The 27,187-nt window shown below is 39.5% G+C and overlaps 1 protein-coding gene across 1 annotated transcript in view; it reads right to left on the minus strand.

Annotated features, from left to right (window-relative positions):
- The window catches only part of ANK3 (ankyrin 3), a 193,505-nt gene that overhangs the window by 36,569 nt on the left and 129,749 nt on the right, over nucleotides 1-27,187 (minus strand). Inside the window, exons 26-36 of the mRNA XM_065746770.1 lie at nucleotides 25,036-25,142; nucleotides 21,083-21,115; nucleotides 17,399-17,623; nucleotides 14,224-14,378; nucleotides 7,532-7,743; nucleotides 5,409-5,616; nucleotides 4,737-4,833; nucleotides 3,284-3,512; nucleotides 2,597-2,722; nucleotides 1,734-1,856; nucleotides 1,247-1,273 (exon numbers count right to left, since the gene is read on the minus strand). Of these exons, the coding sequence (XP_065602842.1) occupies nucleotides 1,247-1,273; nucleotides 1,734-1,856; nucleotides 2,597-2,722; nucleotides 3,284-3,512; nucleotides 4,737-4,833; nucleotides 5,409-5,616; nucleotides 7,532-7,743; nucleotides 14,224-14,378; nucleotides 17,399-17,623; nucleotides 21,083-21,115; nucleotides 25,036-25,142 (1,542 nt within the window). The remainder of the gene's footprint in view (nucleotides 1-1,246; nucleotides 1,274-1,733; nucleotides 1,857-2,596; nucleotides 2,723-3,283; nucleotides 3,513-4,736; nucleotides 4,834-5,408; nucleotides 5,617-7,531; nucleotides 7,744-14,223; nucleotides 14,379-17,398; nucleotides 17,624-21,082; nucleotides 21,116-25,035; nucleotides 25,143-27,187) is intronic.

Genomic DNA, 27,187 nt, shown 5'->3' on the forward strand with positions numbered 1-27,187 from the left:
TTGCAATATTGCAAAGTTGTGCCAGATGGGTCCAGTGAATGGTGAGAAAGTCACAGAAAATGGTCACAGAAAGAATGGTGTATGCAAGTTTGTCAGGACCTACTCAACTAATATGAGTCTAAAGGTGGTGGCTGCCTGGATCACACTATTACCAGTGACAAGATGCAGTGTCACCACTACAAGCCATACTCAAAACAGCAGGCCTTGGAGTGGCAACACATGAATCCCCCATTGAAGGAAAAGCTCAGGACGGAGCCCTCAGTGAGTAAAGTGATGTGCATTGTCTTTTGCAAGAAAGAGGCGATCCTTCTGCATTTCCTGGACCTCAGAGAAACCATCAGCTCTGACCACTATATTGCAACACTGAGTAAGCTGCATGCTCAAACTTCCAGAGTCAGGCCAGAGGACAACCTTTCTCTTGCAACACAGTAACACCAGGCTCCATGCCAATTTAAAGATCATGGAGCACACTGCCAATGTGGGCTGGACTGTCCAACCACACCTGCTGCATAGTCTGGTTTTAGTGCCTTCTGACTTCCTTCTGTTTGGGCCCATGAAAAATAGACTGCATGAGCAACATTTTTCTATCAACAATGCTGTCACAGCAGCTGTGCAACGGGTGGCTCATCTCCACTAGTGCAGATATTTATGAGCACAGCATGCAGGCTCTGGTTCATTGCTAGCAAATATACATAGCTACTGGTGGTGAATGTGTTGAAAAAGAATGTTCTGTAGCTGAAATTTTGTTCTATCAAAGAGTGTCATTGTGCTCTTTGTAGCAGTTCTCATTTCCATGGAAATAAATAGGAGGCATTACTTTCAGAGTGACCTACATACTATAGGACATTATTTTTAATACCTTCTCGGATTCACAAGTTACTAAAACACTGGAAGTACTGATCCAAGAGCTAAAAATGACACCCAGTAAACTCTACCTGATTTTGTCAAAAATAGACTAGGTCACTGCTTTGTAATTATGCCTTTTACTTTTTTTCTTTTTCTTTTTTTCCAGAAGAAAATTATTTAAATGTTAGATTACTATTGCTATTCAACATTAGTTTATTTTCATAACATATAGTCCTGTTTTTCTACATTTGTGATCTGCTTTGCTACAGAATAGAAGATGTTGAGGAAATGGCTATTCTCTAAATATTACTTCAATCTCATAGTATTTTTTTCTATAACATATTTACTTTTCTTCATTAAACCTGAAGAAAATAAAAACAGAAGACAGTGTTTATATTACCTCATCATCTTGATCTGACTCTGTTTCCTTTTGGTCCCAAGATGCATTGCAGAGACAAGGAATATTATAATGGACAGCAGGGAAAAGAATATCAGGATATGAAAAGGACCAAATTGGGAGCACAAAATGCAAGCTGATTTATAAGGCAAAGCAAATCCAAAATGCCAACACACACACAAAAAAAACCTTACATCTACTGCAAATTAACATGTGACGTTATTGAAAGCATAAACCTATGACTTGCAGGCTGAAGCATGAGCTGCAAAAAGCAAAAAATATAAGAACTTGACACCACAGTAACAAGAGACTTTTAAAGTGTTCTACGTGTAGGAAAACAATAAAACAAATATAAAAAATCTTAACCATACTCCAAAGCATTCTCATGACTGGCATTTCACAAGTTCTTTATCACTAGCAGAAAAAGACAGACTAAAAGAGCAAAAATAAAATCCAACCAACTCTAAGGACAGTGTTTCCTAACAAATACCTTTTTGTGTGCTGGCAAAGTGATATTCAAGTTGCAAACAGCTGTTTGTGGCAGTCCTTTTGTAGTCTTTGGTTCTTTCAAAAATGATAATCGACCACAGGGCTCTTGGCTGGTGTCTCTCACCTAGAAAATAAATGTTAGTAATATGCAGTAATTCATATCTATGGGAGATTTCTGAAGGGTTTCTCAGAGCGACCTTTTACAAGAACCTATCTAGTGGGTCTAGATCAGTGTTACAGAGCTGGGACTCAGTCTCTTCTCTCAGCCTGAGAAAAAGAATGACCACAAATGAGTTGTGTCAGCCTGAAGCTTTCTGAATAGAAATACACTCCTGATATCCATGTGAGAAAAGGTGCTGGGTGAGTCCAACCAGATAGCAATATCCTAGTATAAAAATGAGTAGATTTTCAGCTCACCTTCATTCTTCTCTGCAATGTTTTGCTCTTGTGCTCAATATCTACCTCTATAATTATTATTTTTTTTCCCACAAAACCAACAGTGCTAACAAATGCATGCATCCCTTCACTGTAATTTAGAGCTGAACAGTTTGCAAGTATATTTTGGAGATTGTTCTGCTGTACCTCTCCTTAGTCCCTGGGACAAAGCGATCTAAAGCTGCTCTTCTGGAGGTCTCACTCATACAGTTTTGTTAGAAGTTTGTGAATCCTTATCACGGGTTTTCTGGTCCCAGTTTTGTCAGCAGCTCTTTTGTGGTTTCATGCAAAGCACCATCTCCACACTATTCACATATTAAACAACGACACTCACATCCTCAGGGCAAGTTAGTCCTATCTCACTGAAAAAAAGTTATCATGGGAAAAACACAAATCTCAGCAGAATTAGTTTGCTTGTTTTGCTTTTACCTTGATAGAGAATGGCAGTCTATTTTCTTTGAAAGCGTAAAAATTAAAAACAAGTTGCTGTCCTCCTTTAGTCAAAGGGGCAAGATTTCCATAGCAATCAACGTAAATAGGCTTTCCTTCCAGAACCTATCAAAGTAATAAAAGTCAATAAAATCTATTTTCATAGCAAATCCATGCAAAAAAACATAGCATTGTTTTCCCCACCACAGTTCCTGAGTTTAGGCATAAGCCCCTGTTTTCAGATTAAATTCAGTGACAAATTAGAAAGTCACTGTGCATTACTGCAAGGAATTTTGAGTGCTGGCAGTTCCGGAAACTGCTATGTGAGTGGCTTTTCTTCAAGAAACTCTGTCTTGGTGCCAGACTACTTACCACACACCAGCTCTACCTGCACACCTATGAGATTGGTGACAAAGAACTGAAGGTCAGTTTTCTGCAAAACCTTAAGTTACCTGTTACAACAGGCATGAATCCCGACACAAACTAGCCTGGAGCATCCATCTGGAGCACATCTTAACACTTTGCTCACTTATTCTTTCTTGATGTCATCTCAATCAATTTTTAACGCAGTCTTGCTGTGAACCTTTATTTAACTGACTTTACACTGGCTTTTGTAGGACCTACTGCCGTTTGGAAAGCACGCTGTCTGTTCACAAGGAGAAAGCCAAATGTGAGTAAGAAATATACCTCAATGTCTTTGCTTCTTGCAACTTCTTCAAAATTCTCTTGTTGCTCCAAGGTTTTGTCCACTTTGTCATCAGTCATACAGAAGCAACGCAAATTGGATTCCACAGGATCATTCATTTTGGCAAATATAACAAACTTTGCCATGTAAGGAACGCATATTAATTCTCTATAAAGCTGTGTTGCCAGCCCAACAGTCTCTAGTACTTGATGGCAGTCTGCAAGCCAAAATCTGATTGGGAAAAAGCAAATTGATAAACCAACTTTTTGTTATGTTCAAACATTGATCAAGCCTTTAAAAAGAAGTCTTGCCCTATGATTTTCTGTCTGCTTTGGATGTGTGCTATCCCTGCAGATATCCCAAAGCTGTGATTTTTCTTCTACTTTCAATAAAGCACTAAACATTCAATAATGTGATACCTGGCAGTGAGAGGTTGATAATGTTACCTGTCCCTTTCCATGCCTGTGTCTTGTACAACTATTTGAAGCAAAACTGGACAAACAGTTATGTTTCTTGTGAACACAATACTATGCATATTGCAACTTGCTGGTGCTTCACTGTACTTTTGATTGTTGTGAAATCTTTGCTAAACAGCTTCCTTGATAACACATATACACAACAAAATCACATTTCTCACCTAGATTGACTCTAAATACACCCACATAATTTCTTCCTCAAAAGATTGAGTTTGATGACAATTTAATAAAATTTAGAAATATTTTCATCTGCTGTTCATACAAGTCTCCCCTCAGTGTTACAGTCCTGACTCATTTGGTTTGGTCAGCAATTTGCTCCCTCTATGGAGCTCCTTGTAGATGCAAATGTTATGCACCAAATGATAAACTCTCTACCTGGCATACAAGTTTTCTCCACCAGGTTATGTGATTTGTGCAGAACGTCTCCAGATATCATGTAAATCTACTACATCCATTGCAATTTATTTAATATTTTGATTTTTTTTCACAAATGATATTTCTGTGAAAGTAATTTCACATAATCTTCAACTAAAAGACCAGAACAGGAAGTGGAACCCCTTTTCCATTTTAAGTAAATATACTTTTATGAATTCTCCATATTCTTTTACTGAATGACCATTTTAAACTTTCCTCTTCTGTTGCTGATTGCAGAAAAAACAAACCCTTGTGTGGCACTGCAAGCCTTAGCAAAACAGCATGTGCAACTGCCAGCATCACCACAACGGAAAGGGCAGGACAAAACTTCATGTGCAACCTTAAGTGCTTGGTTATGCTGATACACAGTGACAAAGAAGCATCTGGTCCATTACCGCTTCATCAGTCTTGTAAAAGACTTAGAGAAAGTGTAAAGGAAAAAAAAAAACACCACCAAAACACCCTCATCATAAATAACCCCTTCCCTCCCACCTTCACAACAACGCATGCTGTTAATCAAGGAATGCTATTCCCTGGCTGGATTTGACAAGCTCTGCTACCATACCTGGCTGAAACATTGGTTGTGAAGGAGACGCAGTCATTAGAAAATGTCAGTGGAGTGGTGCCTGTGATGTCTTCCCACTGTGCAGGTGAAGTACCTCCTGTGTAAATACAAATCATACAGAGATTTTATTTCAAACATCAAGCACATATAGATCTCATAGGAACATTTCTATCAAGATACTTTGTTCACAAAGCAAATGACAGCATAGACTGTAATGTTTTCCAACATCTGAGCTACACATTATTGTCACAATATATATCACAATGTATGATACAAACCAGGAAATGATGTAGTGACAGCAAGGAGCATTCCTAGGGTCAATAGCAAAACTCTCCCTTTGACATCAGCCAGGCCATAATTACTTTGGCAAACTAATATAGTGATAACTAGATGTAATAGTCAGGATTGAAATTCTCTGTAATAGCTAAATATAAAGGGGTATTTAATATTTGTTGTCAGAAATTCTCTTAAAAAAAAAAAAAGCATGAGACTAAGACTAAAAGCGAGAGGCTTTCAGATGACCTGAGCTGGCTTTGCCCAGAGGAATTGATCTGAAATCTACTGAACCAAGCACATTAACTGCCCCTTAAGCACAAGTCATACAGCTACATGAGTGAGTACAGAGGCACTGCTGTCACAGAAACCTTTGTGAAGAGCACGATTTTCTCTAACCTGTAATGCTACATAAAAGTCGAAGGCTGGGCGTCGTGTCTCCTTTGTACCCATTGGTTACACCTTCTCCTGATGGAGGTGGTACAGGAATTGTCATGGTTATTGGCTTATGAAATTTTCTTCTTCTTGGCTCCACAGTGACTATGGGACTGAAAGTTGCTTTGTTTCCAAGGATTTTTTTAACAATCTCCTCTGGAACTGGTTGAGCCTGTCAGCACAGGGAAAATAGTTTAACAAAGAGCTACAAATTGACCATAGACATGCAGAATGGTTTTCCAATATATAATTTCATTATCCTTTCATTTTCTCCATAATTTTATTTATTTTTCTTTTTTCCCTAGGCTATCTTCTACTATAGCTCCTGTGTGATTATTAGTACAATTCATACTTCAGTATTATCCTTTAAAACCCACTTATGATTCCCTAAGAGCTAACTTGCTGAGCAAAGCTATAAATCTCAGAGGTCTGTATGTAGCGTTTGCTGGGAGGTTTTTAGAGCTGGCTTTTGTTTCAAATTTACAGTGATGGGTGACAGAAAACTTCGAAGTGCAAGAAGAAGAGCCTTATTTTTCTAGCAGAATCTTGAGAGGTGAGGACTACACACACTGTCTCAGATGCTGAACAGTTCTAACATCTCTGCAGGGCACACATCCATGCACAAAAGAAACACTGTGCTCCTGATTTGCATCTGTCCTCAGTGCTCCCTATGCTATTTTGTTATTGATTATTAAAAGAAATATTTGTTAGAATTAAATTTTTACACAATACAAATAGTTGCCTTAAGCTTCAGCTGAGTTATGATTTTCAGACTTTCTACCTTCATTTTTTTGCCTTCAGAGATCTCTTAACTTTTTATATGAAGAAAAGGAGTAACCAGTATGGGAAGAAATGCTGTAGAATTTTTGCAGTTTTTTAATGTAAGATTTGAACTCAAAACTAACAGAAATGGGTTCTTGTAATTGCTTTTTTAAATAAATAAATTCAAGTCCCTATTTCAATCAGGCTGAACTGCAACTTGCTGCATTATGTAAACTACACAGTGCATTGATATTCAGAGAATAGGTGGCCAGATTGCAATCTCAGCAATGATAATGCTGCATATGGAAATGATGTGCTTCCTTCACTCCAGATAGTTCTGGAAAGGCAGCTGTAGAATGGTAATAGCAGAGCTGCTAGTTTCTCAGGATTAATTGCCTTTCAAATATTGTTAGCAGATGAGAAAAGCTCCAGAGTATGAGGAAAGCCTGAGTAATCTGAGTCTGTTGAGCCTAGGGAAATCCTGACAGGTGATATGATTAAAGATTATAAATACCTAAAGGGAGATGGGAGGCAAATGGATGAGGTCGGGCTCTTCTTGGGGGTGCACAGCAATAGAACGAGGTGTAATGGCCTAAAACTTGAACATTGAAGTTCTGTACAAATATGTGGAAGAACTTTGTGGAGTCTCCTTCTACACTGATATTCAAGACCAGTCTGGACACCTCCTTGCATGACTTATTGTAGGGTATCTGCTTTGGCAGGGGGATTGCACTCAATGATCTCTTGAGGTCCCTTCCAATCCCTGCAGCTCTGTAATTCTGTGAATTTCAAGCACTGGGATTCAAACCAGCATCCCTATTTCATGAACCCATCACAGTTAAGTAATTTTAAGCAATAATTAAAATAACTCAATGAAAAGATATATTCTACAACGTATTTCTTCACTTTCTCAAGGACAGCTCAAGCTATTTGCTCCTTCCAGATTCCACCCACCTCTAGAAACACCAGAAGTGAATGTCCTAAGTTACAACAGATGCATATATGAGGACTTTGACCCAGAAACAGCTGGAAAACAGTTGCATAAGCTCCTTTGCAAACACACTCCTAAGAATGTCCAGTGACACCCATCACAAGCTACCACGTGGCCACAGGAGACTGGACTGCACAGCAACTGTGCAGCTCACAGGAGATTGTCACTGAGGCTTGTTGTGGCTCCAGACCTTTGCCTTTTCTCTCCATCCTTCAAACGCTAAGAGATATGTCACCATAAAAGAGGAACTGGGCTTTTGCCACGGAGGACTGTGCTTCACCCACATCAGGGGAGCACAGAGTGTGCACAGGTGACAAGATGAGGGCACCCTTACCTGGAGTCCCACACGGATTCTTTTGGTTAGAGCACCCTCCGGGAAGGATGCCTGCACACGTGGCACTGTCGTGCTGCTCAGCACTCCGCCCTCTGGGCCAATTTGGTTACTCTCTTGCTTGATTCGTGAAACCACTGCAAAGTACTGAGGGAAATCCTTAGTGACAATCCTACAGATACGCTTCTTCTCTAGCTCCTCAACGCTGTCCAGCTCTGGAGGGAGAAGACAGGTAAAACAGGTTTGCATCAGATACATCTAGCAGCTTGCAAGGTTTTTAACCTGCATTTAAATTTTGAGAAGGTTTTTAAAATTGATTTACTATAGGAAAAACAAACAACAATGCTATTAATGATCAAGTGTTGATTTGCTCTGGGAACTTCTGCATACGTCTTGACTATGAAAAGCCATCAAACACTGGAAATGCAGATATGCCAGGGTACTGAAGCATGTGACAGCTGCCCTGGGATGGCAGACTGGTCACTGGAGCCCACCGAGACAAAGAGGAGATGGTCAAACTTCTTCCCACTCTCATTTAAATCTGGAAGCACTGAAGTAAACTGATCTTTCTGAACAAAACTTCCAGAGATGTTTTTTTCCTACCTCCTCCCTCACACAGCTCCGGCTTGCAGAAAAGCACGGAAAATCCCAAGCAGTTCATGAACAAAATGTACACCAAGTGTAAAGACCTCTGGAGCAGAAACAGGTCACGAATAAGGAGAGCCCAGTGCCATACTCCCAGCATGTAGGGTCACCAGGACAAAGAAAGGGGTATAGGGTATCCACTCTTAGTAATTAAGTACATTTTATGTAAGTATGTGCACAGAGGAAAACTGTGATGTCTGGTAACTATGCAACTGTATGTGTGTGCATATCTATTCCCTAATGAGATCTCCGTGATACAAACACTAGTTACAAATGCAGTAATTACATGATTGTCATGCGTTTCTCCTGTAATTTTCTTATACTTTGCTTTTTTAACTGGGCTTATTTTAACCTAGCTATTTTAACTGGGCTTCCTTACAGCACTCCACAAGCTCCCATTCTTATTTTCCTCCTTAAAAAAAAAGCACTGTGCTTCTAAAGAAGAAAGTTTACTGCTCAAAAGATGACATTTCTACCAGATGCAGTAATAGAAAGCTGGAGGACCAAAATAAGTACTACGACAATAGACACTTGTACAATTATTTACTTGACTGAGACATTTTCCTCCCTCTGAGCACGTAAGCTCAATTACAAGTCCAAAAGATTTGAATATCAATTTGGTAAAATGTCAAGTTTTCCATTTTAAAACATTAAACAGATAATTTGGATTAATTGCTCAGTGTTGCTGTGGATTGTACAGAGCTACCAGAAGAGGATAATTTCTTATCATAACGTCAGCTTCCATTTACTTTGACTCGGAGATAATATCTGAAGCCCTCTAATGAATTAGGTATTCTGCCTGCAGCCTCTGGAAGCAATGGCTTGTGCTGTGGGCAAACTGGATTCTTAAATTCCCAGGCAGCTATAATCTCGATTGGTACATCCTGTGTATTCTTGCATCTGTTGCTGGGGAATAAATGCACTGGAAAATGCTTTCTGAGATGGAGGATAACGAAAATTCTCTTGGAGTAGAAATTCAATGTTATACAAAAGACAGTTGAAAGCTCTTTGAGCCTGGCGGGCACTTTGACTTAGAAATGGAAGGCACACAGATAACAGTGGTAAAACAACAGCCACGCGTGGCAAGGAGGTGGATTACATACAAAGAAATTGTGTAGCATATGTATGTAAGTTTTTACAGACAAGATTACATACATTTATGTATGTATGCTTGCCCCCTAACAAAAAAAAAAAGAAAGAAAAAAAATAAAAACAGAAAATGAGCACTCTAACTGCCTCTCTGCATGCATAAAGAATGCAGCTTTAGCATGTCAGAATTAATGAAACAGGGAAAACTCAGCTTGGGAGAAGTCACGTTTCCTAAACACACCTCATGCATTTTACAGTGAGAGAAATACTTCAATACTGTTCTCCTCACCAGCTGATGCCTCATTCCTATGCAATGCTTTTCAATTAAAACACTGAAAGGTTTTGTTTGCTTATATTTAAGTCACAGGGAAATAAACCTCATCTTACAGCAAAACAGAGAGAAGTAAAGCAGTAAAGTAAATGGCAGAATCAAGAACATTCTCCCAGAGTTGCACTCTGACACTGTGCTAACAGTTCAAAAAACACCCATTGCCATTAAATTTTGGTAGGTCAAGAGAAAGGTACCACACGTACTCCCTGCCTCCCAAACATAAGGTATGTTTATCTTGACATAGCTTGTGAGAGTGAGCACCCAGAAATGAGGATGAAGGGAAAAAAAGGAGAGAGAAAGGTTGACTGCTCCTTGTCCATTCATCTCATGCTGCCACTTGAGTGTTATGTCACAGGTCATGGACAGCAGAGGTGAAAAGCAGTCTTGCCCTATACGATCTGAGCAGGACCTCACATAGGCTAGCTCAGGTCAAGGACAGCAATCACATCAGCTCTGTTGTCAGGTGAGAGGCAGCTGTGGATCAAATTAATTCCTTGTCTGACACCTTTCTTACTTTCAGATAAAAAGTTTCCCAACTGGGAATGGCATTAGAAAAGTCCCAGAACACCTGTCTGTTTCATGACCTTCAAGGTGTCTTCACATGATCCAGGATCATACTTCCCGTACCATGGCCTTAAAAGGAGTTTTGCTTACATGTAAAAAGCAAATCTCACCTGTATTTAGTAGACCAAACAGCCCTTGGAGTTTTGCAACCCTCCTACAGTTCTAGTTAGGGCAGAGCTGACCTTGTCTCTGTGCAGACAATAAAAGACAGAACAAGCACATGACACCAGTTTTCCCAGTAAGGAGGTGTGCCCGTTGAGAAACTGTTGTAATAAAGACAAAACGCACAGGAGGCAGTGCTCACATGGAGAAAATTACAGGAGATTAACACGAAGAAAGGGGAAGGGGCCAAGATAAATGGAGAGCACTGAGACTTACAAACACTGGTAACTCACTTCCCTAACTTCACTGTCCCACATACAGAACTGGACGCTTCCGATATTGCAAGGAGATCTTGTCTTCAAATGAGGCACTGTTCTGTATGCACTCCTTTGCCTCTTTTAAGCAGTTTCTTATCATGCTGTTCACAGCATGAGGTTTAACAGTGGTTAGTTTAAAAGCTTTTCTTGGAAATGTGGCAAAATCACGGCAGTGATTTATGGTGGTATTTTAAAATTCAAGCACAAGCAAGGTCAACTGTGGTCTTATCTGTAGATTCAAAGAAGAATTTATGCAAAAATACTGCTTCCCATCTGAAACCATGCTGTGCAGCTGGAAGCATACTGCAGCCACAAATACGTGCAACTCTTGGCTCCCTCAGAAGTTTGCAAATGCCTGTCAAAAGATTAGCTACCCTGGTGTGTGCATTTATGCCCACAGTTCATCTACAGGTACAGAACGGTACCAGTAAAGGGAGCAAGTATGTAAAAAGCAAACACAAGTTAGACCTAAAAGAAGCCCTGATTAAACCTATTTATACCTTAGAGAGCTTTTTCCTACATTCATATATATGTATCTATACATATATAGTTATAGACAGATACACATATGCATAAACGCATACATTTTTTACTTGAATTCATTTTAAACATGTGTTAAATGCAAGAGCTGTGAACTACTACCCTCATATTTGGAATCAAGCTCATCCTATTCCAAAAAAGGAACCCATTTTCCCTGTATTTCATCAGCACGTTTGCCCAGGTACAGCATTATCTTCTGAATCAACTTAAACAGAAAAGTAATGGCACCGAAGAAACTGACTCTTTGCATCACAATTTGTCATTCTTCCATGTCAATGAAAGCAAATTTTTGCTATTATTTCATCCTGCAATTAATACCCTGATATACTGCCTCCTGTTACGGATGACTGTGAGTCTGAGACAAGTTCTTCCAGCAGATGGTGCTGCTTACAGTAAAGAACAGGCAGATTTTCAACAGTCCCCACGGAGGGAGAGCAGCGAAGATGTCTCTTCTCTCATCACTGGCTGAGCAGCACAGGGAAAAGGTAAATCAAACCAGAAAAGTATACGGCATCTTTAAAAGTCAGCACATTAACAAGTCGAGAATACGAGTCTGACTGTCCTTCTACACAGATAGAAAGAAACAGTGCAACGCAGCATGCCTAACACAAAATAGAACAACTGCCTTTCACAGAAATATGGCCATTCCTGCAGCACATTACTTGGAGATGACTGTGCAGACAAATTTTCTTCCAGAGAGTTGTTAAATACAGATATTATATATCTATATATCTCTATCTATCTATATAAATTTCAGTTAAAAGATAGCTTCTGCCTCCAGATTTCACACCTGGAATCAACTTCTTCCAAAGTCATGGCTTCTGAGATACAAAACATTGCTTCAGAGCCAGCTTTAACTAATGTATATTGCAACAATCCAAACAAAATGGTAAAACATGCTTTTAATTAAAAAAAAACAACTATGTTTTATGTCAGCACATGGAAAACTTTTTAAAACAGTAAAGGTGTCACTTGAGCAGGACAGAACTTTGTCAAGCCCCTTGTACTGCTTTAATAAAGGGGTTTCTGTTTGTTTTTCTTACCCTATTAGAGAAGGAGTTAGATAAAATGAACTGACCAAGCAATCAACACAGCGCTTTGGGTACGATTGCAGGATTTTTTATACTTCCTCTCCTGTAAATGATTGTCTGTGTAGGTAGATTGCATTTTTGTGCCTTGGTGTCTAAGGTGCATTGTGTCATTCATACTTCTGTGATTCACAGACTGTACTTATGAGCACTAATTTCAAACAGTAGTTCCCCTTAAGGGAAGAGCCACCTGAAGTGGCTGCAACTTCAAGAGTTGTAACCTGGCTCCAAATCTTCAAGATTATTATTTTAGGCTCTATGTACTGAAGAGTGCATACCCACATCTCTCAGAGTGTTCTTTTAATTTATTCTCTGTAATATACGATTTTTATCTATATGGAACCTCTTACATAAGCAATGGGAGTTGGAGCACTTCAGAACAATGCTTTGTGCCTAGATTTCCTATCCCAAAACTGAACTCAGCTCAGTTTGGAAAGCACACAAAGCAAATAAGCAAATGGTTAATCATTTCATACTACCTCATCATGGACAAGGCACAGATACCTCACCCAAATGCCAAACCATTATTTCCTGTCTCGTATGCTAGTGCATGGAGAAGGAGCAGGTGGTGATGAGATTTTTCTTTCGAGAGTCTGCAGCTAACTGCCCTCAATCCTAGAGGGATTCTTACCCAAGCAACACCATCTTTGGTCATACTTTGCTGCTTTTAGGTACTTTTCTTGGACAAAGTTTATCACATTTTTCCAAACCCAATGACCCAACATTTGCAATGTTTCTGCCTTACTGACTGTTGTTTCTATCATATCTATTATACAGCTATAGTAGGTAGTCACGTAATGAACATGTTCTCTTGCTCTGTATTTTTACATGCTTAGGTGCAGCTCAGTTAGTTTGAAGTGACAATAATATGCTAGCCTGTTCTGCAAATCCCTATCTCAGATGGCGGGTTCAGTAAAGATGCCCATCTCAAATCTCAGATGCCCAGGGAACCTCTCACAACTATTTTCCTTTCCACATTTTCAAAGCTTGCCTTTTTCTGAGTCTGCCCTTTTTAAACAAGGAAGGCCAAGATAAAAGGCAGCTCCTGCTCACAGATACCTCTCGTAGCTGTTATCCAAGCCTGATTATTTGCTTCAAACACTTTTACTGATAAAGGAAGAACTTTCCTGCAGCTTGTACTGCATGGGCTGTACTGCACTGTGGCTTTCTATAAGCGGTTATCCAGAGAAAATCCTGTGGGGATAAACCTTTACAAAAAAACAGAGTCCAAGCTACAGACTATTTCATTCACAGTCAGATGCAAAGAGCCAGAGTAATGGTTTATCAACACAAGCACTGAAAAATACCTGCTAGGAAAAGAAATCAGTCCTGCCAAGGACTCTTTGCATCCCCAGCCTGGCTTTGCTCATGACACATCCACAGGGACTGCCAAGGACTCTCTGCATCCCCAGCCTGGCTTTGCTCACGACACATCCACAGGGACCATCTGTCACAGCATCTTCTGATGCACAGAGTACAGCTGAGCCCTTTCTTCTTTGGGGAATCTCATGAACATCAATATCCACACACAAAAAAAAGGGAGCCAGACTTCCCAGATGGACTTTGAGGCAGCAAGCTGTGTGTTTGTGGGAGGTGACCTCTAACAACAGCAATTCTAAGAAGAGTGGACTATAGGCTGAGACCTGCTTCTGTGGGAAAACCGAACTGATAGCTATCCTTGGTTCAGAATGACCTTCACGTGGCCCCATCTGAGCTGAAGAAACACACTTATCTCCAGCTGGGATGTTATTCTCAGCTCTGCGCTGTAAAGGAACTGTGCAGCTTTGCTTAAACTTGGCACAACTTCAGACCAAAGCTTAACATTTATTCTAGGATGTCTCCAGGCCAATGCTGAACCATTTCTCCTTGCAATCTTTCCATTAGTTTAATAGGTAACACACTGTATTCTCCCAAAGTCAGATAACCTCTGCGCTGCTTTATTTAAAGTTGCTTTAGTCTACTTATGTTAGCAAGCCCTAACAAAGATTAGACCTGTTAAAGCTTTGAGAAAACGTTTACCTTCATCCATGCCATTGAGTACTTCAGTTAAGTCTTCATGCTTGCTGTCATACTGGTGCTCCTTCCACGTTTCACCATTTTCACTTCGAAGTACAATTAACTCTCTTTCCTTTCCTCGCATTGATCCAAAATGTGGAATTTCCACTATGACAGGGCTAGACAAAAAGATAATCAAATTATTTTAAAATCATGTAAATCCCCACAGCCCTTAATTTTCCTATGGGTGTTAAATCCTTAAGAAAACTACAATTATTTTCAGTAGTAAGCACTGTTACGATAAAAATGCTTTTAAAATTGCCAAAGCTGCACAATCCTTTATCATTTAAAGCATAGAACATATATAATGTGATGATATTCACACACAGCTCGTTTTAAACAAAAAAATTTTGAAATAACTGCCTACATAAAAATAATAAATAAAAAAAAACAGCCTACAAATTTTGCTGAAGACTGTTCTGCCTGCACATTTATCCTGGGATGTGAGCGATCCAACCTGACTCTAGCACATGTAACACTGTTGATTTTTAATTGGCATTGTTATAGCCAAAATTTGGAATTGGCTCAAGGAATTTAAATGGATCAAAGTTAGTTCAGAAACAGCCCAGCTATTTGAATGCATGCAAATGCTATTGACTGCAGCAGGAATTGTGTGAGAAGGTAGATTTTAGATTTCAAACCAAGTCCCAAACTTCTCAAAGCAGTAGGTTTTTTTCTCATTAGTTTCACTTTCTGGTTCTCATGCCCAAAATCACAGCTGCAGCATTTGCACTGTAAACATCACAGGGGAATGTTTAGATCCTTACAGAATGGATTTCTCACATTGTGACCACATTTAGATTAGTTACTGTCAAACACTTTGGGGTAAGGAAAGGGAATAGGAAGGTGGTTAATTGTACACCTATGTCACCAGACAGTGTACCTTCAACAGAGGACAGCAAGCACATTATTGACCAATAGTTGTGAACATTCAACAGAAACCACCATTCACTTCATGTGCCATTCCTTAACAAAACAGACACTTTTGCCAAACACTTCACAGGCAAGATATGCGTTTTAGAGTATGCTACAACATCTGACTGAAATCACACAGTAAGTGAACAACTATGGATTATGCAGCTTTAAGACATTTAAATAGACAGTATCATCATTTTCCTACAGAGGTTGTAAAAGATTTCACCTCTTTGTTTCACTCAGTTGAAAGTAACACCACTTGATGGGAGGAGTATGCAGCACTTCTGCACTACCAAACACCAGCAAGGTGTTGGACTGCAGCAACTGATCGATTATGCGAGTACAGAAATCGCAACAGCCATTGTCAGGAAAAAGTAGAAATTACAAGTCTAGTTTTCACACTACATACCATTTCTTCCCACAGAATTTAACTTTCAACTTTTATGCTTTTAACAGCCCAGGCTGTTACTCCAATCTCGAGTCCTTTAACAATAGATAGAAATGTAGCTGCTGTTTCCCACTGTGCATAGCGAGTAAATATCAAAAATTCAAAAACATCTTCAGATATTTTCTCTCTAGTTCAAAAGGAGTCTGAACTGAGACTAACACTGTAGTACAATCTTTGCAGGCTAATATTTCAGATACTGTCTCTGTAAATATTTAGAAACCACACAATTTTGTGCATGACATTTAACAAGAATACTCAGTGAGAAGGTATTAAACAGGTATTGAACACCAAACACTCACCAATATTTTGTAAACCTAATGAAATAAATTTCACAGTATGGTTTGAAAGCAACAGTCAAAAATGTACGGAAACAATCTTACATTTTAGACCATACACTGCAGCTCCTTTGGGTTGCGTACTTGGCTTTATAAATCTATTTTAACAAGATGACTCTTGTAGTTTGAATATATTAGTATCTCTTCAGCCTTGTTAAAATAAAGTCATTCACTCAGTGAGATCTTAAATAATCTTTTATAGGTAATAGACTTTATATGACTACATTTTACAATGCTCTTCCCAAAACTCACTCAAGGCCTGTAAATACCTTCTCTACCACAGGGTTGAACTTAAAGGACTGTCACTGCATATTAAAATGTATTTGATGCAGTTGAAACACTTCAAATTTAAAAAATTACAAAAGCACAGAAGTTATGAAAGCAGAATGCTGGCAGTGAATTTTACATGCCTGTAAGCACAAGGTAGTAGCAGAGCTATATTAAATCAAGCCACTATGATTTTCTTTCAGTGACATAAGTCAACTGAAAGCTTTAGAAAAACTAAATAAATAAATAAATAAATGGGAATAACAAAAAATTGGAAACAAAAGAAACTGTAGACATTCTGTATCTTTTCAGTATATATCCTACCCAATAAATTTTGTTCCTTGTGGACCAAGCTGCAGGATTCGGCTAACCATGCTCTCGCCCTCATTTAGAGGGGGAGGGGATTTAGGAAGATGCAGTTTACTGAATAACATCCATGCAGCAGGAAGAGAAACAAGAAGGGGAAATTAGGAACAAGCTGTCATTCCCAACAGAACCGGCAGTTTACACCAGGGTGCCACTCACGGTAACGAACAAAATTTATAATTAGGAAAAAAATGCCACATCATAGTGGATTGTTTCCCCTATGTTAAGATTTAAAAAATGTCAGTTCCTAGCATCTGTGCTCCTTGACACTCTGTAAGTGCTCTGCCGTCACCCTCAGTAACCTTACTCCTTTGGAGGAAGAGAGGCAGCTCCCAGCAACTCAGGCAGAAACCACGTATGCACTATGGCACAAGGACCTGAGCTGGGTGTTTGGGTCCTTGTGGGTGACTTTAGGAGGCACTTGTGCAACAGTGACATTTCTCTGGCAGTTTGTGAGCGAGAGGGTCAAAACCCATTCTGGGTTACAGACTCACAACAACTCCTGACTTCAGAGAGAGGTTGCATGAGTAGCTCAGGGCAGGATCTGGCCTTTTCATTTCATTCCTTACCTTTGGTTTCTCCCTGCTGTCATCATAAAGGCAAAGCTCCTCTTAAAACACAAGGATAATTTGAAGGTAGGAATTGCAGTTTGGCATTTTTTCATTTTATTTTTTTTTACTATTTTAAGTAACCTAATCTTACGTGGTCAAACGAGGTAGAGTCAATGTTTACTTTCTTAGACCCACAGAATAACGGAAATGGAAGATGCAACACAAGTGTGAACAGTGTGATTCATAGAACAACTCACCCTAAAAATTGTGCCCCTGCTGGCCCCATTTCTACAAGTCTACTTGCTAATCCTTCTCCTTCAACCATTGGTGGTGGGCTGGCCAGTTTATGTCTCTTTACCAAGCGGCAGGTGATGCGGGTCGGTGCTGTGCATTTGCGTGGTGGGATGATAATTCTCATTCCGTGATGACGACTACCTCTCATTGAACCCCCACGTGCATCGACCATAAAACTAACCAGGAAACTGCAGGGAAAAGGAAACGTGTCATTGAAAATAGGTACAAATCAAGCAGGAAAAACATCAGCAACTGCCACAATCTTAAAAGTCTTTCTGAAGTCCTCCCAGTCCCCGATAAACTAAGAAGATAATTATTTTAACGTTTATACTTACATGTTAACCACTGGTTAACAAATGCAGGAATTTCTAAAGGTCTAGCAATAGTATAGTGAAACAATCAGGTGCTATTGAGTAATTTAGATAAAAGAGTTCACAAGTAGTATATTAGTAGTGGTTTATTAGAATTTAAGACCAGCCCTCTGTTATTATCTCTGCTGCCCATAAACAAGTAATTAGCCCCACATGCAGAAAGGAACCAGACAGTATAGAAAATGGAGAATCAAAAGTGCATATTGTTTTGGGGAGGGGGGTTCTCAGTCTTCAAAACCTCCTCATACTCTCACCTGCAAACATCTCTGATGGCTGGTAGAGAGTGCTGGCACTGTGGGCACCAGTCAGGGCTACGATTGCTTCTACTGATGGGGAGTGAGTAAGAATATTTGGTATGTAACTAATTTTAGGCTGCTGGCACGTGAGGAAATCATGCCGTTAGCCCCCTGTGAAGATGACATTCCTTAGCAAAAAGCTGCGTTAGGGGAAAAAACAGGCTTTCCAATACCTAAATTTTCAATTAATAATTAAAGGATAAGCAATTACATTTTTAAACAGCACATGGTAGACTTCAAAATAGAATTAGTTTTAATAGCCAGGGAATAATAATCATATTGAGAAAAATAACTGCTAATAGCCATGGATTATTTCATCTGTGAAATGCTGAGAAGCACCGTACATGAAGCATTACTGTCCTTAACAAATCAGAACAGTGATAGCAAACTGGAGCCTCCCTCTAGGACTGGCAACACACTTCATCCGCTTTCAAAAGTGCAGCAAATAATCCTTTCAGTTTAAGGGGATCAAAACCTACTCCTTACTGCAAGGCTAAGCAGTTACTGAGGTGCTACTCTGGCGTTTCAAAATACCTTCAATTCTCTCTAGAATATAAACTACAGAGAGATTCAGGAAATGGCCCAGTACCAACAGGAACAAGAGTTACAAATTCAGCCCTGGTGCCTGCACATTTTTTTTGTTTGTTTGTTCTTTCTATATGATGCAGAGATGCTGACATAGCTGGCATATCTGCTGAATAGCTTCATTATTTTCAAGGTTGTTGCCAAAACTTCCCGATCTTATGGACTAAATCCTCACATGACTAAGAGGTGAATCCACGCCATTTCCTGGCTTCCCACTGGAAGCAGAACTCAGGGTAAGAGCCAATAATCCAGAGGAGTCATGTAGATACTTTAAAAAAAAAAGCCAACCATGACCAAGTGCTTTTAAGTATGCATGAGAATTTACATTAGAAAGTTTTGCTTTTGAGACCAGCAGGATATCAGAAGTAACAGCTGACGTGCAAATAAGTCACATTTGGAAGTCCCGCCAATGTGGGTGGGAAAAATTTGCACAAAAGCTGAAGCGTAATCAAAACTTTGTATGGAGTGCTCTGCAGGAGAGAAGCACATAGGGATGTCAACTGTAAATATATGAACCAAGGGAAACACTATCCAACTGAATTATAGAAAGAAGTTGCTAGGCTGCCCTTCTTCAAACCAAATTGACATGCAACAATAGAGATGGGAAGGTAAAGCACACCTCTGAGATGATCCTAGCTCCAATTTATCAGTCCTTGTGCCGCAGGCACTTCAGAAGACTGAAGCTTGGAACAATGTTTGTCATGTCTTTCAGTAGCTGTCATACAAATAAACTGTGACTACATTTCTCTCCTAGAGAAAACACAATGTATGCCACTGAACAAATTCAAGTGCTGTCACAAGGTAGCCCAGCTCCTGGCAAGAGGAGCTATGTTTCAGGGGAAAGGAATGTCTGCTGAGTGGTTAACCAAATACTTTCAGTAAATATTTTACCTATCTTAAAAACAATATTCTTGATTTTTAAGTTGCAATATATCTAAGTTACAGTAATCTTAATATTTATAGAAACAAGATGTTAGATGTCCTGTGAACTGTTGACTAGAAGCTTTTCGCTTTGCTAGCAATGGGCTGTAACAAGCAAAACCACCAGCTACAGAGAGTCTGGCCTCACTCCCCTTTGCTCTCTAACTGCTATTAGACAGTCAGTGTTTTTTCACCCCAAAGCTGCTCTGTGTGGTGAGAGGTGAGTGATGATGGGATGAGGTTGATGCCACTGAATCTGGGGAAAGGTAGGCTATGATTGGTCTTCAGAGCCGGCAAGAAGCCAGCTTATGACTACCAGTAAAAAGAGTTCAAGATAATCCATTAACATTTACTGTGAAACAAAGTAAAATACTAAGAAGGGACTCACAGCCCTCGGTAACAGAAGGGAAAATGCAGAGAGGTATCAGCTACAGTTGTGCTCTGATGGCCTTTTAGAAGCGTACTTGGCTTTGGTCTGAAGAAAGAGAGAGCCAATTCTGTTCAGAGGAAAGCACACACTGAGAGGCTGGAGCATCCCCTTCCAGGTGGCCGTGGCAGCCGTGCTGGGCGGCACATCTGGCTGGAGTGCAGAGAGCAGCAGGGCCTCCGGGGAGCTTGGCCCGATGGCTCAGTGCAAGGCAGAGCTTTGGAGAGCTGCCTATCATCTACGTGATTACTGGCATGTTAAGTCAGCTTATAATTAATACAAAAGTTTTTCATCTCATGCAAAAATGCCAGAGCTTCCACTCAGATAAGATGCCCCTGCATCCATATGATTTAAAAGATGCAAGTATGTAAATGTGGATTTTCAAAAATCTAGGCACTACATCAACTGGCTTATATTATACAATAATCAGTGTTTGTAAGAAGTACCTATATAAATTGGACCCAGAGTTCTCAGGTATATTTATTTAGGTTGCGGATGTCAAGGTTGTGCAGATAGGTGGGCAGAGTTTCATGGCAGGCACTTACACTGCCCAGCCTGGGACTCAGCACTGCTTACAGCAAGGGGAGGTCAACCCCTGGCCCAAGCCCGCTCCCCAGCAAAGGAACCAGCCACCTTACTAAAGCCAGCAACACTACAGCCTTCAGTGAAGATCAAACCCTTAGCAGATCAGTCTTTGTGTGTAGTGATCCCATCTAGAAGTAATCATTGTCAAGCATAGTATTTGTTTAGTTCCCTGATTAGTATTTTAACATTTCAAACAATAACAGTAATTCTAGATAGTATTTCATGCACTTTCTATCACAAAGATTAGTAGCCGATGCTTACCTACATTAATGCTGGGCTAATAATGGAAACTACGATATGGTCTCTAAACACAACGCTAAATGCTGGTGAGCATTTCTACTTGAATACATGGAAAGGATGAGGATGTGGGCGGATGCACTACAAACATCTACGTACACTCTGACTGTGGGAAACAAGTTTGAAAAAAAAAATGAGGATTCACAAAAAGCATAGAGTTATCACCTTGAATCATACTGGGGAAGTGGAGAGGAATAGCTGCAAAATAATTTAGAAAGCAAATGGGAAAAATTAATATAAGATAATTAGAGGCAAGCAACAGAAAATATCAATAATAAGCGCAAAGGAAAAGTACCAATCAGAAAAAAAATAACCAAAGTAACATGTTTGAAGCTCAACTTTAAAAATGATTTGGCTTTTGCTCTGCATATCACAATGATATAAAATACATTACTAATGAAAAAAAAAACATCTGAAGGGAAGTGTTCATTTCACTGCTCAGCACAAGTCCAACTTCTCTGAGAAACACAGAAGTTCATAGAATCTTGAAAAGCACTTGTGATTTACTCAGGTCAATAGATAATATATTTTAAAAGAACTTTAATTCCCCCAACAAGCTGAACTGAGTGATGTAAAATCAGTTATTTTGCTTTTCTATAGTGGTTTATTTTCCAAAGTATGGTGTATAAAACACATATGGCAGAATATCTGAGAGGAATATCAACCTTTGCCATTCATGGTACTGCTTTCAAAAATGAATTCTCTGAACTAGAGGTTGGAATAATTGAGTACGACACCTTGCAAGAATGGATCATGCATTTCTGAGTTTCTCAGTATGGGAAAGAGTGACACATTCATTTCTTTCTTTGGGCCCAGAAAATCAAGGAGTTAAAAAGTGCAATAAGAGAGCACAGCTACGTTTTGACTGGGAGAAGATCACCAGAAGGCTCACATCTGAGAGCTGGAGGTCACCATGGTGAAGGGGTTCTACTCTTCCAGAGGTCTCACAACTCACAACGTAATATCCTACTTACAATGGACCCTGTTCAAAACATGCTGGCAAAACAACTTACCTGCACCCAAAAAGAAAAATATTAAACAGTGACTTGGCTTAAAAAAAGGAAAAAACAGAAGAATCGGAATTACTACCAACATTTCCTTCTCTCTTCCCCTTTCATTCATATATTGCTGGATATCCACATCCTGCTGCCCCTAATTCCCCTTTCTCCCTGAGTTTAGAAATGAGAAGAAACATCGGTGCTCTCTTCTGGCAGCAGATGCAAGGGGAAAGGAGCAAGCTGAGGGAGCAAGCTGGAGAGGGATGGTCCCACTACAGCATGCTGCAAGCTCAGGAGAATGAGGAACGTGGAGAGCAGTGAGGTCAGGGTCTGGCCACAGGGTGACCCCGACCCCGAGGACTGCTGGCAGCTGGCGAGCCAGCTGTCACATTTCTGCTCGAGGCCACAGAACAAGCAGGGACCAGGTGAGGAGACTAAGCAGGAAAGAAGCTGCTTTTCAGAAAGGATAACTCATGATCTAATGCCTCCCAGAAATGCTGAAGTATTGGAAGATGAAAGATTCTGCTGATTGCCCCTAAGTGAAAATACTCAGGAAAATCAAACAGTATGATATTATAGGGATCACAATAGAAAACAAGCAATGAGTTGTTTTTTCTATGAAAGGAACTGAATCACAGTATCATTTCGGATGGACTTTATCTGTAAAACAAAAAATGTGACACGTCAGAAAAGCCACACCTCATGGCGGAGGGTTTTGGTGTTCAGATTCTCTCCCTTACCATCTCCTTTCTCCTCTGCAGCCCCACAGTTTTGCTCCATGGCTGCAGGTCTTCCCCTCCAAACAGCAGCCTTAGCTGCAGGCATTAGTGGGCACTCTCAAGTAGTTAATGCAAACGATTGCATGTCCATAGAGTGTATGATTTGGAAGGCTGGAAGCATTAATGAGCGTGTTGAACAAAGTGGTCCCAGAGGACCAGCAGAAGGGAAGCATCAGCCCTATTTTGTACTAGAAGAATAGGAACAAGAAAATCTTAGGCCATCACTCTAACATTGATTATGGCAAATATTCAGGAGTAAATTATCCAACAACTGATTTACTGGGGTAATGACAACCTATCTATAGGGATAATATAGAGGTAAGAACTCAGCTACCATCAACAACTCTCAAATCAAGAAAAAGCCAAAATATTTGTGGCAAGAGTGACATACATCAAACTGAATCAACTTCCTTCTCTTACAGGGCAACTTATACAGTGGATGTAAGGAAATTCTTTATTTGTATTTCAGTAACCAAATGAAGCATAGTACACATAAGTACACAATTACTTAAGAAATAGCCTCAAAAAAGTTACCCTCTGTGTTTCCCTGACAAACTAAAAGAAAAACTTGGCTGAGGATTTCACTGTGCTGTCCTGGGCCAGGTACTGAGTTAACATCTTCATTCATGATTTGAGCACTAGACGGAAAGGTCTGAATAACACTTCAGAAAAGAGGATCAGAACTGAAAGCTATCTTGCTGAAATGAGTTCTGATACCAATAAGCTGAAATACACTAAGTACAAACAGAAGGAAGCAACTAAACACATAAGCACAAAACATAGTAAAAAATACCTAGATTGCAGAGCTTCAGAAAGGAACTAAGAAATGCTTGCAGGTCAAACACATCCACCAACAGAAGCTGCAATTATTAAAACATTAAGTCTTACTGTGGGATTCCTTAAATCTAGGTGTGCCATGTGTCAGACCGCAGAGGCAGCAATCCCGTCCTAGTCAGTACTGATCCTCTTTGTGAGCTTGGCACCCAAACTGACTTAGAAACAATCTACCATCAAAAAGGAGAGAGGCAGGGGACAGCAGCAAGAATCAAGTGCTTTGTGGGAAGCACCACCCAGCAAGACCTGGGATATTGTAGTTTACAGAAGAGCACCTATCTTCCACAATATAAAACATAGAAAAGAGTCTAGTAAGATATTGTACTCCATGACTACCAGGGATAAGACAAGAAATAGGTTTAACTGGCAACAAAGAGATTTTAAATTGAATATCAAGGAAAGAAATATTGTTAACAAAGGAGAGTGAAACAAAGAATCTAGGAGATTAGAGAGCCTCTTTTAAGTGACTGTGAAGAAACAGATCGTTATTTCAGGAAGGGTTGCTTAGGTTTTATCCTGCCATACCATGAATAGGCAGCCTACCAGCTCTCTGAGGTCCTTTGGTAATATACCCTTCCATACTAACAGGCTTCAGCTTTTCATTATGAAGCTACTGATATTTCAATTCCAGCAATGAACATATGCATTTATTGAATCAAGACCTAAAACACTGCATACTTCTATTCAGCACAAGCAGTTGCTTACACTTATTGTGGGCCTGAAGCTTTATGTCTGTGGGGCTTACTGCTACCTTGGAACTGAAATCATTTGATTTGTGCTGGAAACATTTTCATTTTAACAATGCAACTTAAGTCACAAAGTGGGGAAGAAAATAAAAAAAGATATGAAAATTTATGCCCTGATCTTGAAAATCACATAACCAATGCTCATACAGGACAATCTCATATCCAATAATTATATTAAGCTACATATTTAATTGCATATTTTTGTAATGCACATTCAAAAATTACTCCTGTTGCATTTAAATCAGGTTTATGGGGCACCGCCAAGAAGCACTGTAAGCACAGTGATGATTCTTGAGTAAATAACTTAAGTCAAACCACGTATTTTGAAGAGATACGAGCCTAGAGATATAAATAAAATAAATTAAAGACTCTCATTCTTCCTGTATGAAAGAACAAAAAGCATTAACACTATGATTTTATACTTCAAAGAATTTAATATAATTCAAACAAAACCACCTTACGACTCTTAAAAGCATAAGCAACAGGAAAAGGTAAAACGTGACTATTAAAGAGAAGCCTGTGGGATTACAACGTTTTTGGCATCCAAAAAATAAAAGCAGAAGCAAGGTTTTGGTTTGATAAGGAACAACTCAGCCTGACTCCTGTTATTAAGCACCCACATTGAAGTCTGCGTGAATTTTGCCACTGGCTTCAACTGGAGCAGGAACAGGCACGTCATCAGCCATTACAAAATGCTAAATTCTTCAGCTAACAATACATTTCCACATTTAAAGATAAAGGAAATCTGTTAAGTGACCTACCCAGAATGGATGGGACTTGAAACAAGATTAACGTTGTCCAAGGTGTCTGCAGCCCAGCTGTAGTGTCTGAGAGAATCAGAATCAAACTCCCTCTGAAACGTCAGGTGCTTAAAAAACGAACAAATTTAAAGTTAAGATGTAAAACACTCATCTTAAATACAAGCTTCTTAATATATTGCCCTAACATTTAGATCTGTCCCCTTTCCATATAGTTGATATCCCAGGTGTTAAATTACTAGATTTTCATTAATAGAAATGAAATGGAATCCAGAGAGAAATTTATCTCGTGTCCTCAAACTTCTTTTCAAAATTTCTTTCGCCTGCTTCTGCCAGTTCCTTCAGTCACATGAGCACCCCTCTTCACTCTGTATTTGCACATAGAAAGTTAAAGAAGCTTGAAAAAATACTACAGTTTGTACTTTATAGACAAGCAGCATACTATTTCCACACAGAAAATTTTATTGCATTTTCCTTATTCAAGCAGAACTACTATCTGTACAATCAACACAGTCAGTATTCTGGAGTGCCACCATCCCTACTCATGTATATAAAAATAGTTATAACCCTCTGCAGCACTGGCATACCAGTGCACTAATTAAACTGCCCCATCTGACCAACATCGAGGCTTAATTTGGTTCTGACTGCTGCCTGTAGACATGAGCATGCACACACAGGTGTCTCTTACCCTGCAACAAGGTCTTACTCTAAATTCTCTTATCTGCATAGCAAAGCCATTTGAGGCAAATATATATATACATATTTACCTTTTTTTTTTCCCCATGGGAAATTAAACTACTCACATCTGTAAGTACTGTTAGGCCATATTCCCAGTCACTATGAAAGATTTGGAACCATTTAAGGAACAACTATTAGAAGTTACACCAATAAAATTATGTCAAGGTACTGTCATGCGACATACAGACCATCCTCAGCCAAGATGGTGTTAAAACCATCAGCGTTTCCTCCAGGAAGGTTGTTTATTCTGACAGGTAACTACAGGCTGAGTTACACGCTTTCTTCCCCACATACTGTGAAGACTAAAACCTCGTAGGCTGTTTTCATAATAAATTCTGTGACTATCATTCAAACCTGAGCTAAATGCAAACAAACACTTCTGCAGAGAGGAGTTCTATAACATGGCACATGTTTCCAATGCTTCCTTCTTTTGCTACCTTAAGCTCTTTTATTAGGATCTTCCACCAGTCTTTGTGCTGTGAGATATGCACTTGACACCTGATGGTTCAAGTACAGACAACAGTAACAAGCAAGCACATTGCTAAGTGTGGCGCGTGTTAAACATAAAATGCATACCAACAGACATAACAGATCAAATTAATGCCATTAAAACAGTGGCGTTTAAACAATGGCACTGAATTTAATTAGCACCACTTGGAAAAACATAATTCAGTTTAACAAAGACAGTTTTATAACTCCTCCCAGTAGGAGGCAGAGGATTCTTCCATGTCTGAAGGGTCTGTAGTTTAGGTAGAAAAACTACTATTGTGGATTTCTGCTGTTCCAAGTGACCTAACTTTCTAAGAGCTCATACTGAGTACTCAATTACTTCTTGACACCACACAGAGCCATATCCAGATGTGAAATCTGAAGTTGTAAATATTCAGATAAACAAACAAAAAATTGGACACCACATAAATTTGGTGAGATGTGCATTAAAAAGAAGGACAAAATAATTCAGTGTTTGTCTTTCAAATATCCATTGAGCTGTGTTGCTGCACTGAGGTCTGGCCATGCACAGGCACATACAGAAAACATGGGATTGCATTTGATGTAACAGATGAAAAATGCCAAAAATCCATCAGCAGAGTAGGGCAAAATGATTTCCAAAGAAATACCACCTCTCTAAAACAGTCTAAGCTACATAGAGATGCTGCTATACCCATCCAAGTTGCCATAAGTTTACTTGCATGTACACATAAGGCTCCTTACTCTATTCCTACAGTGTCTGTATATGAGGTGAACTTTTTTGGTGCATTCCTTTCTGACAAAGTGCATTTGAGTAAATCTTTTGAGCATATTTACAGCTAGCAAAAGCACAAAAACTGCAGCCAATAATTTTGGCAGAGAAACAGACTAATAAAAACTAATGGCTGGACAAATGCATCTTACAGCACACATCTGCTGATCTCATTCT

Source organism: Cyrtonyx montezumae, unplaced genomic scaffold, assembly GCF_038088225.1.
Source record: "Cyrtonyx montezumae isolate F1298 unplaced genomic scaffold, pur_monq_1.0 scaffold_4, whole genome shotgun sequence".
NCBI classification, from domain to species: domain Eukaryota; kingdom Metazoa; phylum Chordata; class Aves; order Galliformes; family Odontophoridae; genus Cyrtonyx; species Cyrtonyx montezumae.